The following is a 12500-nucleotide window of genomic DNA, read 5'->3' as shown; positions in this document are numbered from 1 at the left end:
TTGACTCGTATGAGGCCGACACCCTGGGCTTCCACATCTTTTGTAGCACCATCTGTAAGGTTGTTTTGGGCCACTCCCATTTTTTGTGAAATGTAGGTGTTGTGCTCGTCATACAAGTCATGCAATTCAAGTTTTGTTTGCCAAGTTTGGTTATGAGTATGTAACTGTAGTACAACGTACCTATACATTACAGTGTAGTACAACTGTGTACTGTACACGCATACTGTATGTAGAACTGGAGTACCAGACCTTTAAATTAAAATAATTTGGGATTCCAAGGAAAACTTGGGTTACCTCTTACTATCTTTCGTACATTTCTTGCATCTGGGCCGCGAATGGTCCCATACTGCCCGTATTAGGGAGGTTCAAGTGTACTAGAGTCTACTTCAAATATTTGATCTGAACTTTTGTGTTTACTAGATGCTGTTGAAGGCTGGTGTGGCAAAGCCAACTGTTTTTCTCTTCAGTGACAATCAGATTAAAGAGGAGTCGTTTGTCGAGGACATCAACATGATCCTGAACACGGGTGACGTACCCAACTTGTTTCCACCCGACGAGAAGGCAGAGATCATCGAGAAGATGCAAGTAGCAGCTAGAAACGAGGTAATGCAAATGTATTAAATTGGTAAATAAATAAATGAACAAATAAACAAATAAAAACAAATAAATAAAGAAATAAAGAAATAAATAAACAAATAAACAAATAAATAAACAAACAAATAAATAAATAAAACCAAACAAATAAATAAATAAACAAACAAATAAACAAACAAATAAATAATAAATAAATAAATAAATAAACAAATAAATAAATAATTAATTAATTGATTTCCATTTTAGAATTTGTTGGAAACATAAACTATTATGTTTTGTATTTGTAGGGAAGAAAGATTGAGCCGACGCCGATGGCCATGTATAATTTCTTTATTGAACGTGTTAAGACTAATCTACATGTTGTGTTGGCTATGAGCCCCATTGGAGATGCGTTTCGTAATCGTCTCAGGATGTTTCCGTCTCTTATCAACTGCTGCACGATCGACTGGTTTCAGGTAATACGTGTATGTAGCTTTATATCTTGAACAATAACAATTATTAATATTAGTAGTTTTCAGACCAAAGTTGTAATGTTTTCAGAGGTCTGCCTGTCTCTCTGTCTGTCTGTTTGTCTGTCTGTTTGTCTATTTGCCTGTCTGTCTGTCTGTCTGTCTGTTTGTCTGTCTGTTTGTCTGTTTGCCTGTCTATCTGTCTGTGTATCTGTCTCTCTGTGTTTGTCTGTCTGTTTGTCTGTCTGTCTGCCTGCCTGCTTGTGTGTCTGTTTGCCTGTTTGTGTGTTTGTCTGTCTGCCTGTTTGTCTGTCTGTCTTCATATATGTTTATACATCAAAGCTAATACATGTGAAACTAAAGCAACAGTGTCACAACTACAACAACAGATTACACGAATACATAACAAGTAGAATTAAAAAGCTAAAACTTGCAAACTACAAACAAAAGGCTAGACTCTACGGATAAGTACAAGAAAAGCAAGTCAGAAGAAATGATAACATCAGAATCCAAAGAAGACCAAGAGTTGATGACAACAGAATCCTGAGAAGACGCACTAGGCCACTAGGGCAAGGTAAGGCTGCGATAATCCCAGACGCTGAAGTCACCAGACAGATGATAAGTCGAAGAGGAAGACGGAGACGAGATGATGACGACTGTCTGTCTGTCTGTCTGTCTGTCCGTTTGTCTATTTGCTTGTCTGTTTGCCTGTTTGTGTGTCTGTCTGTGTATCTGTCTGTCTGTGTGTCTGTCTGTCTGTGTGTCTGTCTGTCTGTTTGTGTGTCTGTCTGTCTGTCTGTTTGTGTATCTGTCTGTCTGTGTGTTTGTTTGTCTGTTTGTCTGTTTGCCTGTCTGTTTGTGTGTTTGCCTGTCTGTCTGTCTGTTTGTGTATCTGTCTGTCTATGTGTTTGTCTGTCTGCCTGCCTGCCTGCTTGTGTGTCTGTCTGTCTGTCTGTTTGTGTGTATGTCTGTCTGCCTGTTTGTCTGTCTGTCTGTCTGCCTGTTTGTCTGTCTGTCTGTCTGTCTGTCTATGTGTCTGTCAGTAAAGATGATATCTCTTAAACAGTTTAACATATCAATATAAATTTCAGAGTATGAGATCCTGCCAAAATCTTGAACGAGTTCAAAAACGGTCACTCAGACTCATAATCACAAATTTTAAATTGTCATTCCAGGATCCAACCAAGAAGAGCACACTTTATAGTTGACAGATGGCTTATGCAATCCCATCATATATGGCTTCTAGATTTTTGTTGTTCATTTGTTCCTTTCGTGTTGTGTGTGTGTGTGTGTGTGTGTGTGTGTGTGTGTGTGTGTGTGTGTGTGTGTGTCTGTCTGTCTGTCTGTCTGTCTGTCTGTCTGTCTGTCTGTCTGTCTGTTTGTCTGTCTGTCTGTCTGTCTGTTATTTATTTGTTACTTTCGTGTTGTGTGTGTGTGTGTGTGTGTGTGTGTCTGTCTGTCTGTCTGTCTGTCTGTCTGTCTGTCTGTCTGTATGTATGTATGTATGTATGTCTGTCTGTTATTTATTTTTTTCCTTTCACGTTTGTGTTTTACATCTTTCTGGAACACTGAGTACCTTTCTTTCCTAAATTGTTGTCATCACATGTGTTACAGACTCATAATTCCCAATTCATGATAGTTTACCGATAAATCTTTTAGTGTTATGACGTGATAGACTTCCATAAATTAAAAATCTGTCCAACTGTTGTATTAACTTGTTTTTCTCTCTTTGTGATTGCTAGGCTTGGCCTGTTGATGCTCTTGAAATGGTTGCAAACAAGTTTCTAGAAGAGGTTGAGCTGGAGGACAATGTGCGTGCACAAACTGTTTTCATGTGCAAACATTTTCATCAAGCTGTTCGTACACTATCTGGAAAGTCAGTAATACATGAATGCAAGGTTGTGTACAGAATAGAACAGACAGTTTGCTTTGATTAATCTTAGGTACTACGATATACTACGTCGTCATAACTACGTCACACCGACGTCCTATCTCGAACTGATTCTGACATTTAAATCGTTGCTGCGTGAGAAACGAAGTGAAATTATGGCACTAAAGAATCGTTACGTGACTGGTCTGGAGAAACTTGCTTTCGCTGCGTCTCAAGTGTCAGTGATGCAAGAGGAGTTGATCGCGTTGCAACCCGAGCTGAAGAAGAGTCAAGAAGAATCAGAGAAATTGATGGTTGTCATCGAAAGAGACACAATAGAAGTGGAAGCAAAAAAACAGGTTAGCAATATTGCATGTACAGACTGCAGTTATGTACACACACACACACACACACACACACACACACACACACACACACACACACACACACACACACACACACACACACACACACACACACGCATGCACACGCACGCACGCACGCACGCACACACACGCACGCACGCACACACACACACACACACACACACACACACACACACACACATCACTGAATGAGCTTGGGCAGACGTAGGCACACATGCTTAACTGTCTAGTTTGTATGTATATACACTAGCTACTTGCCAGGCTGCATAACATTACACTTGTAACTACGTCCGTCAAAGAATGTAGAGCCTGTGGAAAGTGTGGTTAGAAGAAAGGTGATTAAGTAGCAGAGACTGCAATACACAATCATACTCAAAGACTAACACTGATTAATTTGTCAAGCACTGCCCACTCTTTACATCAAAATCAGTGCTTCACATTGTAATTCTGTGATGTGGACTTTCGGACAGCGAAAAGATTCTTCTAGGAGATGACAAAATGATAACAACAACTAACACAATGAGCCTGGTTCCTGTTGGTATTTTTGCTGCGAGGATCTAGGCAGAGCTAATGCACTCGTGTTTGTGGCTCTTGCAGGAAGCATGAGCTAACAGAGTAAGTAGGATCGATGGGGTTGTTCTATTTAGAGATCTGGCCCCACCTAATCACATGATCTTGAATGGAATGCAAATCGTCTATGAAGGTGCTCCACTTCCCAAGCTTTGAGATTTTTTACAGGCTCTAGATTCTTTGAATGGACTTTTAGTCACATTATGATGAGCTACTTTTATGCAGCATTTCGTATCAAATTTGCTTGAATGAGATGCTAGTGCATCGATCTGTGAGTGAAAACAGGACACACTAAAACATACAGCAGTCTATTAGTTTGCTTATCAGAATCACTTGATTATTACCCCCGTGCTCAAGTAAGCCCCCAGTCCCTACTATGTTCAAAGCTCTAAGGTTTTCACACCTCCTAGTCCTTTAATTAGTGCTAATTGGTGCTTTTTTCACAGTAACAGTTTGCTAGATTTGCGTCTGTAGAAATGCTGACATTCATTCATTACCTTGTGCATGCCTGTCGACCACGTGTTGAAGGTTTTGATGACTCATGTATAGAAGATTAGGTTTCTATAGTTTAGGTAGTAGTGGTGGTTTGAAGCTGTAGTGTAACAACATGCTGTTAAGTTAATAAATCAATCACTTCCTTCAATTAGCAACTTTATGTCTCAATGTTTGAGTAAGACCCCATCCCATACTTGACCTTTGACTCTGGTCAACCATTGGGGTGGGGTAATAATCAAACGAGTACAGTTAACGGGTGTGCGATTGCTCGTTGCTTTATTGTTTGCATTGTCGTATGACAGACTAGCTGGTAGGTGACTAACTTGATGTGACTTTGGTGTCTGAAATGATGTAATTCTTAGTGGATCAGATGATGTTATTTTGGTGTTGAAATGGTATTGTTGTTGGTCGATTGTATACAAACATATCAACCATACTTACATCTACAAATCAGGATGCCAAAACAGCCGATTCGTACATTAAAAACATTTTTGATTTACCTTTAGTCTCTAGCAAATCTGCGATTGTCATCACACACAAATACAAACAAACAATATCAAACCAAGTTGTTTTGATCGCTCACTTATATTCGTACATCATGTACTGTGTGTTCACAGGTTGTTGCTGCCGACGAGGCTGTTGCTAACAAAGCAGCAGCAGCTGCACAGGCCATCAAGGACGACTGTGAGAGCGATCTTGCAGAGGCAATTCCTGCACTGAATGCTGCCATTCATGCGTTAAACACACTGAAACCTCAAGACATCACGCTAGTCAAATCCATGAAGGCAAGTTGAATGCAACAGGAAATGAACATCATGATTGCATGCGAGCGTCCTGCGTGTGTAGAATCCTCCGTATCCTGTCAAGCTAGTGATGGAAGCTGTTTGCATCATGAAGAACATCAAGCCGGAGAGGAAGCCTGATCCGTCCGGTAGTGGGAAGATGATCGAAGATTTCTGGGGTCCATCGCAGAGACTACTCGGCGACATGAAGTTCTTGGACTCATTGAAGGCGTACGACAAAGACAACATACAGCCAACGATTATGAAAAAGATCCGAGAAAAGTAAGCGAACAAAGTTTGCAACAAATTGTGAGAATGATACTTTCACAAAGAGTAAAGAATAGACAAACAGACAACAAGACGGACAGTTTGACAGACATATTGATGACAGGCAATTTGACAAATATGTGGACAAACAATTTGACAGACGTATTGACAAAAAGTTTGACAAACACATTGACACAATTTGACAAACATACTGATAGACAATTTGACAGGCAATGACAGACAATTTGACAGGCAACTTGACCAATATATGGACAAACAACTTGACAGACATGGACAAACAATGACCAGCATATTGACAAACAATTTGCATCATTGGACTGATTTTCAAAAAATCAAACAGTACATTGTATTACTTCAAATAGAAGGGCATGCATGCCCTTGTAGCACAAGGTTTTTTAGCAGACTGCCCTTATACCTCGAGGTCTAATGTCATGCCCTTTCAAGTGAGGGAATAATTTGCTATCATAGCCACATGGCCTATGATATTCCAGGACCACAAAGTATACGTCTATATACCCACTCACTAGCACACTTACTAGGTCAAACATCTAATCATGTACCAATTCACTTACTAGGAATTTTTCACCTTGTTGGTTAGGCTTACTCATTCGCAGAGCATTTCACAGCTGTCTTTGTCGCCAACTACTATACCTGTATTGATGCCTCTTCTTCTGTAATGTTATCACACCTTACAAGTTACTGAAGAGTGTTGCTGTATGTGCTTCCATTATTCTAGAAAATTCTGCTGCTCTGCATATGTTGCCATGCTGACTCTACACGCACTAAGATGCTAAAGTCTGGTGTCCAGGGCTACCTTGCTATAGATGCATGCTCTTTAGTTGCAATATGTCTTGATCTCACATTCTGCTAACCCTCACTTATAGGGGCATGCCTTTCAGTATGCTCTGATAGCAAGGTAAAGAATAGATTGTGAGGAGGTCATAACAATGTCAGGGATTTAAGTACATACAACAAATTACTTGCCATGTTGTTCGTTGAGCTACTTAAAGTACATTTCATTGCATGGCAGTAACTGTTTCTGCTTTCAGGTATATGTCAAATTCCGAGTTTGATCCAGCTCTCATTGCCAAAGCTTCAGCAGCTTGTGAAGGTCTGTGTAGGTGGGTAAGGGCCATGGATGTGTATGACCGAGTTGCTAAGGTTTCCAATACTCTATCTCATCTGTTGGCATCAAGTATGTAATGCTGTTTGTTTGCAGGTGGTTGCACCCAAGAAACAAAAACTAAAAGAGGCAGAGTCTGAATTGGCAGTTCAGATGTCGAAATTGAATGAAAAGCGAGCGCAGCTGAAAGAGGTAGGCAATGAATGGGATCAAAGCTTAGCAAATGAGCATCTGAGTGTGTTAGAATGAATAGTTACATCTACTGTAGTTGCAATCTTGTAGCATAGTGGAGCGAGGTTGTAATGTTTCCAGAGGCGCGCGTGCGTGTGTGTGTGTGTCCACCTCAGAAGTCCATACACCTGGTTTGGTGAGCACCATGTGGCACCATGTCTTCTCTTCATAAAGCACCCACAATGGACTCACTTGGCTGTACATACGTCAAGTGCTTGCAACCTTGACGTATTTGCTCCGGTTCAGCTATTGTTTGCAGTCAAGACACTGGATCTCAATGAGGACCAATTTGCATGTAGTTATGTTATGACAAGAATTGCTGAGACAAGTACATGTCAACAAGTAGCAAAAGACAACCGATGTTTTCCTCCAATACAGCAAGAAAATGAAACAAGAGTTCTGTATGGCTTCCATCTTAAAGTTGTACACGTGACATCTGGACATGAACAAGTGCTTAGAACATTTTGTGTAGAGCTATGGAGTCGTAGAGATATGGAGTCGTAGAGATATATGACTGACTTTTCTTGCTATGATGCTCACCATCTCTTTAGATGGGCTGGTTTATGTGTGTGTTTATGATTTATGGTGTGTGTGTGTGTGTGTGTGTGTGTGTGTGTGTGTGTGTGTGTGTGTGTGTGTGCTTGTGTGCTTGTATGTGTGACAAGTGAATGGTTTGAAATACACCCTTAAGGAATACAGCAAGTCCAACTACTCGTTTCTTTATCTGCATTGTAATCCAGGTTGCAGACAAACTACAGGCACTCAATGACGAATTCGATGTAACAACAGCCAAGAAGGCTCAACTTGAAGCACAAATTGATCTTTGCTCAAAGAAACTCGTCCGTGCCGAAAAACTGATTGGCGGTCTGGGAGGTGAGAAAGACAGGTGGGGTGAGGCAGCCAAAGCATTAGGAGCAAGGTGACCAGACAGCTGTCATCACCCTCCATCCTTGTATTAATGATCTTTTCTAGGTATGAGAATGCTACAGGTGACGTGCTCCTGTCATCGGGTGTTGTAGCATATTTGGGCGCCTTTACTGTCGAATTCAGAAATGTAATGCAATCCTTACATGCATTCACTAATGTGTCTTGAATTGGTGTATTCATTGGTAGGAGTGTATTGCCAACTGGCAGCAGTTGTGTCAAAAGAGAAAGATTCCGTGTGCACCCGCTTTCTCGTTGAATGCGACGCTTGGTGATCCGGTTAAGATACGAGCGTGGCAGTTGGCTGGTCTTCCGGTCGACTCGTTTTCAATTGACAATGGTATTATTGTTAGCAACAGTCGACGATGGCCGCTCATGATTGATCCTCAAGGTAAGTTTTGTTTGCAAATGGGTTTGAACTTATTCACTGCGATTGAACAAGAAGCTGTCGATTGCATGCAGTCAACACAAGGAAAACAAGGGAGTAATATACATTGACTATTGTATTGGGGGGATGCATCTCTCAATGTTTATGTTTTAAAATTGTCAACACTACATACGCTAGACTATTGTATTGGAGGGATGCGTCTTTCAATGTATTAGACTGTTGTGTTGGAGAGACGCATCTCTCAATACTCTGAAAGTTTAGTTGAGATGCTGTCGTTCATCTTTACTGCTGTTTAGGCCAAGCAAACAAATGGGTGAAGAACATGGAACGAGAGAACAAATTGTCAGTTATCAAACTGTCTGATCCAAACTACTCAAGAACTCTTGAAAACAGCATTCAAGTGCGTATAAATATAGTGGCACATTAACATTCCATTTTAACTTTCTTGTCTGTTAGTTTGGTACTCCTGTCTTGCTTGAAAATGTTGCAGAAGAACTTGACCCTCTTCTGGAGCCGCTACTTCTCAAGCAGACATTCAAGCAAAGTGGTGTTGAGGTCAGTAGGAGTTTAGTTAGCATCGTAAGTTTAGTTTGCAATGACAACATTTTCATCTCTCAGTACATTCGACTCGGTGAAAGTGTAATTGAGTTCTCTCGTGACTTTCGTTTTTATATTACAACACGGCTGAGAAATCCTCACTACCTCCCAGAAGTGTCTGTCAAGGTACTTCATTATGTCTGATGAGATAGTTTGGTTGGTACATGTGCTGATCATCATTTTATCGTTTCTTCAGGTCACTTTACTCAATTTCATGATCACTCCATTGGGATTGGAAGATCAACTACTTGGGATAGTTGCAGCCAAAGAGAAGCCGGAACTGGAAGAGAAAAAGAACGAGTTGATTGTAGAAAGTGCTAGGAACAAGAAGAAGGTCTGTCAATGTACATGCGTCTATCGACAAATGGAGATACTTTCTTTGTATTGGTAGCTGAAAGAAATAGAAGACAAGATTCTGGAGGTGTTGTCAACGTCTCAGGTAGATTGAGTATATTAACTGCAAGGTAGTGCTGACTGTAGGCAATAACATATGCTGTCATTAGGGCAATATTCTAGAAGACGAGAGTGCAATTCAGGTTCTCTCATCATCAAAGACTTTGTCGGAAGAAATATCAGCCAAACAGGTGTAGACAACGACACATGTAGTTTAGATATTAGCAGTTGTGTACAGTTGTGGTGTTGGTAGGAAATAGCTACAGCGACAGAGCTGGAGATCGATGAGACGAGAAATGGTTACAAGCCAGTTGCTGTACATTCGTCGATACTCTTCTTCTGCATCTCAGACTTGGCCAGTATTGAATCAATGTATCAAGTCAGTGTTTGCAAACGTAGGAGTTTGATGAGCTACTTTACTTGAGTGTTTATCTGTAGTATTCTCTTTCTTGGTTCATCAACCTTTATCTTCAGGTTTGCTTATTCTTCTGTCTCACTGGAGGCTCGAGGGTCGAGCTGATCACGTCCCTCCTAGAGGTCTTTACTTCATTTGGGGATGTGACCGGCTGGTCCCTTGAGCCTAGTCATGCTTCTACGTTGTTTGCATGATCTGTTTGCTTATATTTCTTACAATAGTCAATTGCCAACAGTGGAAAGTCATCAGATCTCGACAACCGAATACAAAACCTAAACGACCACTTCACTCACAGCATCTACTGCAACGTCTGTCGCTCTCTTTTCGAAACCGAAAAGCTACTCTTCTCGTTGTCTCTCACAATCGGCATCTTAAAAGGAAGGCAAGAAGAGAAAATCTATGCACTGAGATATCGTGTGATGTGACGTACTATTTGCTCTCAAGGAATTTAGTTCAGGATGAGATATGGCGTTTTATATTGACTGGTGGTGTAGCTCTTGAAAACCCACATCCCAATCCTTCCCCTGAGTGGCTGACAGACAAAGCGTGGGGAGAAATTGTGCGTGCATCAGACCTGCCAGGCTTTAAAGGACTCATGACGGGTATTTTAGTCATCGTATGTGCATGGACTTGAATGAGTGTGGTTCTTGTGTGTAGAGTTTGGTCCAGAATGGAAAAATGTGTATGATTCAGCTGAACCTCATAAGGTTAAGTATCCTGGACGTTGGGACATGCTCAGCGGTCTCAATAGGTAAGACAGTCATAAGTTAATTAATAATTCATTATTAATTAATAAATAAATTATCAATTAATTATTAATTAATTTAATAATTATTAATTACTTATTAATTAAATTATTAATTATATCTAAATTATGGCAATAGCTTTAATTTAAATTAAGTATTTATCAGGAGATTAATTGACAGGTGGATAGGTGGATGGGCTGGCAGGTAGTTGGATGGGCTGGCAGGTAGTTGGACGGACAATTTGGACTGGAGGACTGAATTTATTAGTGATAATAAGATAGTGGACAAAAGGACGAGCAAACAGTGAATGGATAGACAGACAGTAGGTAAACCAATGAGCTAATATTTTGATAACACACACACGCACACACACACACACACACACACACACACACACACACACACCACACACACACACACACACACACACACACACACACACACACACACCACACACACACACACACACACACACACACACACACACACACACACACACACACACACACATGCACACACACACACACACACACACACACACACACACACACACACAAACACACACACACACACACACACACACTAGAATCAAACGAACGGTGACAGACACAGTGAGAGATCAGCATCCAATCAAGAGCAAGCATACACAGCAATGGATCTAGACTGTCAGCCAGATAAACCAATAAATTTTCTGATATTTGACTGACACGTTTCCTGCTCAGAATGCTAGTCCTCCGATGTCTCCGACCAGATAAAATCGTTCCGAGCATTCAAGAGTTTATTGTCGAAAACATGGGTCAGACGTACATTGAACCACCGACGTTCGATCTCGCTGGCAGCTACGCAGACTCTCACTGCTGTGCTCCCCTCATCTTCATCCTCTCTCCTGGTGCCGACCCGATGGCCGGTCTTCTCAAGTTTGCAGAAGATCGAGGCTTCGGTGGAACACGATGTGAGAGAATTTCACTCGGACAGGGTCAAGTTAGTATCATGTCTCTCACTTTTTGGTTTATTGTGTATTGATACTAAATTTATTATTTGGTGTCTAGGGACCGATTGCTGCTCGGATGATTGACAAAGCGTTGAAGGAGGGCACGTGGGTTGTGTTGCAGAACTGTCACTTGGCGACGAGTTGGATGCCCAAACTGGAGAAGATCTGTGAGGAGGTTATCATACCGGATAACACACATAAGGACTTTAGGCTGTGGTTGACGAGTTACCCGTCGGACAAGTTTCCGGCTTCCATACTGCAGAACGGTATGCAGTTGTGTTGTTTGTGTATGGTCGTTTGCAGTGTTGTGGTCGTTTGCATTGTGTGTGTGTGTGTGTGTGTGTGTGTGTGTGTGTGTGTGTGTGTGTGTGTGTGTGTGTGTGTGTGTGTGTGTGTGTGTTCGTGCATGTGTGTGTGCGTGTGTGTGTGTGTGTGTGTGTGTTTGTTTGTCTGTTTGTTTGCATATGTGTGTGTTTGTGTGTGTGCATGTGTGTGTGTTTGTTTTTTGTTTGTTTGTTTCCATGTGTGTGTGTGTGTGTGTGTGTGTGTGTTTGTGTGTGTGTGTGTGTGTGTGTGTGTGTGTGTGTGTGTGTGTTTGTGTGTGTGTGTGTGTGTGCATGTGTGTGTGTGTTTGTTTGTTTGTTTGTTTGCATGTGTGTGTGTTTGTGTGTGCACGTGTGAGTTGTTTGTTTGTTTGTTTGAATGTGTGTGTGTGTTTGTTTGCATGTGTGTATGTGTTTGTATGTGTTTGTTTGTTTGTTTGTGCATGTATGTGTGTGTGTGTGTGTGTGTGTTTGTTTGCATGTGTGTATGTGTTTGTGTGTGTGTTTGTTTGTTTGCATGTGTTTGCACGCGTGTGTGTGTGCGTGTGTGTACTTGTATATTTTCTAGGTGTGAAGATGACAAATGAGCCTCCAAAGGGTGTCCGAGCAAACCTATTGAGATCCTACTTGAATGATCCAATATCAGACTCCGAGTTTTTTGGCGGGTGCAACAAGGTGCGTTTGATATTGTATGCATATAAACAAAACACCACACTGACTGAAAGACTTTTCTTATATCTGTAATTGAACTGCAGTTAAATGCATTTATTATTATATATTATTAATTATTAAATACAATTATTTTTGTTGTTGAAAATGTGTTTTATTTAATTCTATCAATCAATTCTAATGAATAGCCCGATGATCAACAGACCAAGCTAGTTGACTAACATAACTTTAGATTTTGTTTTATGTTTGTCTTTGTCTGTCTGTCT

General features: G+C 40.9%; 1 protein-coding gene across 1 annotated transcript in view; it reads left to right on the top strand.

Moving 5' to 3' along the window:
* The window catches only part of LOC134184106 (dynein axonemal heavy chain 3-like), a 52729-nt gene that overhangs the window by 34109 nt on the left and 6120 nt on the right, over positions 1–12500 (top strand). The window contains exons 46-70 of the mRNA XM_062651722.1: positions 421–603; positions 882–1049; positions 2786–2919; positions 2987–3272; positions 4982–5149; positions 5211–5428; positions 6484–6595; positions 6654–6749; positions 7529–7707; positions 7761–7842; positions 7902–8103; positions 8397–8500; positions 8557–8655; positions 8719–8823; positions 8894–9031; positions 9089–9136; positions 9201–9281; positions 9344–9469; positions 9529–9564; positions 9727–9887; positions 9950–10107; positions 10163–10256; positions 10974–11232; positions 11301–11508; positions 12134–12240. Coding sequence (XP_062507706.1) covers positions 421–603; positions 882–1049; positions 2786–2919; positions 2987–3272; positions 4982–5149; positions 5211–5428; positions 6484–6595; positions 6654–6749; positions 7529–7707; positions 7761–7842; positions 7902–8103; positions 8397–8500; positions 8557–8655; positions 8719–8823; positions 8894–9031; positions 9089–9136; positions 9201–9281; positions 9344–9469; positions 9529–9564; positions 9727–9887; positions 9950–10107; positions 10163–10256; positions 10974–11232; positions 11301–11508; positions 12134–12240 — 3552 coding nt within the window. The remainder of the gene's footprint in view (positions 1–420; positions 604–881; positions 1050–2785; positions 2920–2986; positions 3273–4981; positions 5150–5210; positions 5429–6483; positions 6596–6653; positions 6750–7528; positions 7708–7760; positions 7843–7901; positions 8104–8396; positions 8501–8556; positions 8656–8718; positions 8824–8893; positions 9032–9088; positions 9137–9200; positions 9282–9343; positions 9470–9528; positions 9565–9726; positions 9888–9949; positions 10108–10162; positions 10257–10973; positions 11233–11300; positions 11509–12133; positions 12241–12500) is intronic.

Source organism: Corticium candelabrum, chromosome 9 (genome assembly GCF_963422355.1).
Source record: "Corticium candelabrum chromosome 9, ooCorCand1.1, whole genome shotgun sequence".
NCBI lineage: Eukaryota > Metazoa > Porifera > Homoscleromorpha > Homosclerophorida > Plakinidae > Corticium > Corticium candelabrum.
The sequence above is the reverse complement of the archived record's forward strand: the minus strand, read 5'-3'. Positions and strand labels throughout refer to the sequence as shown.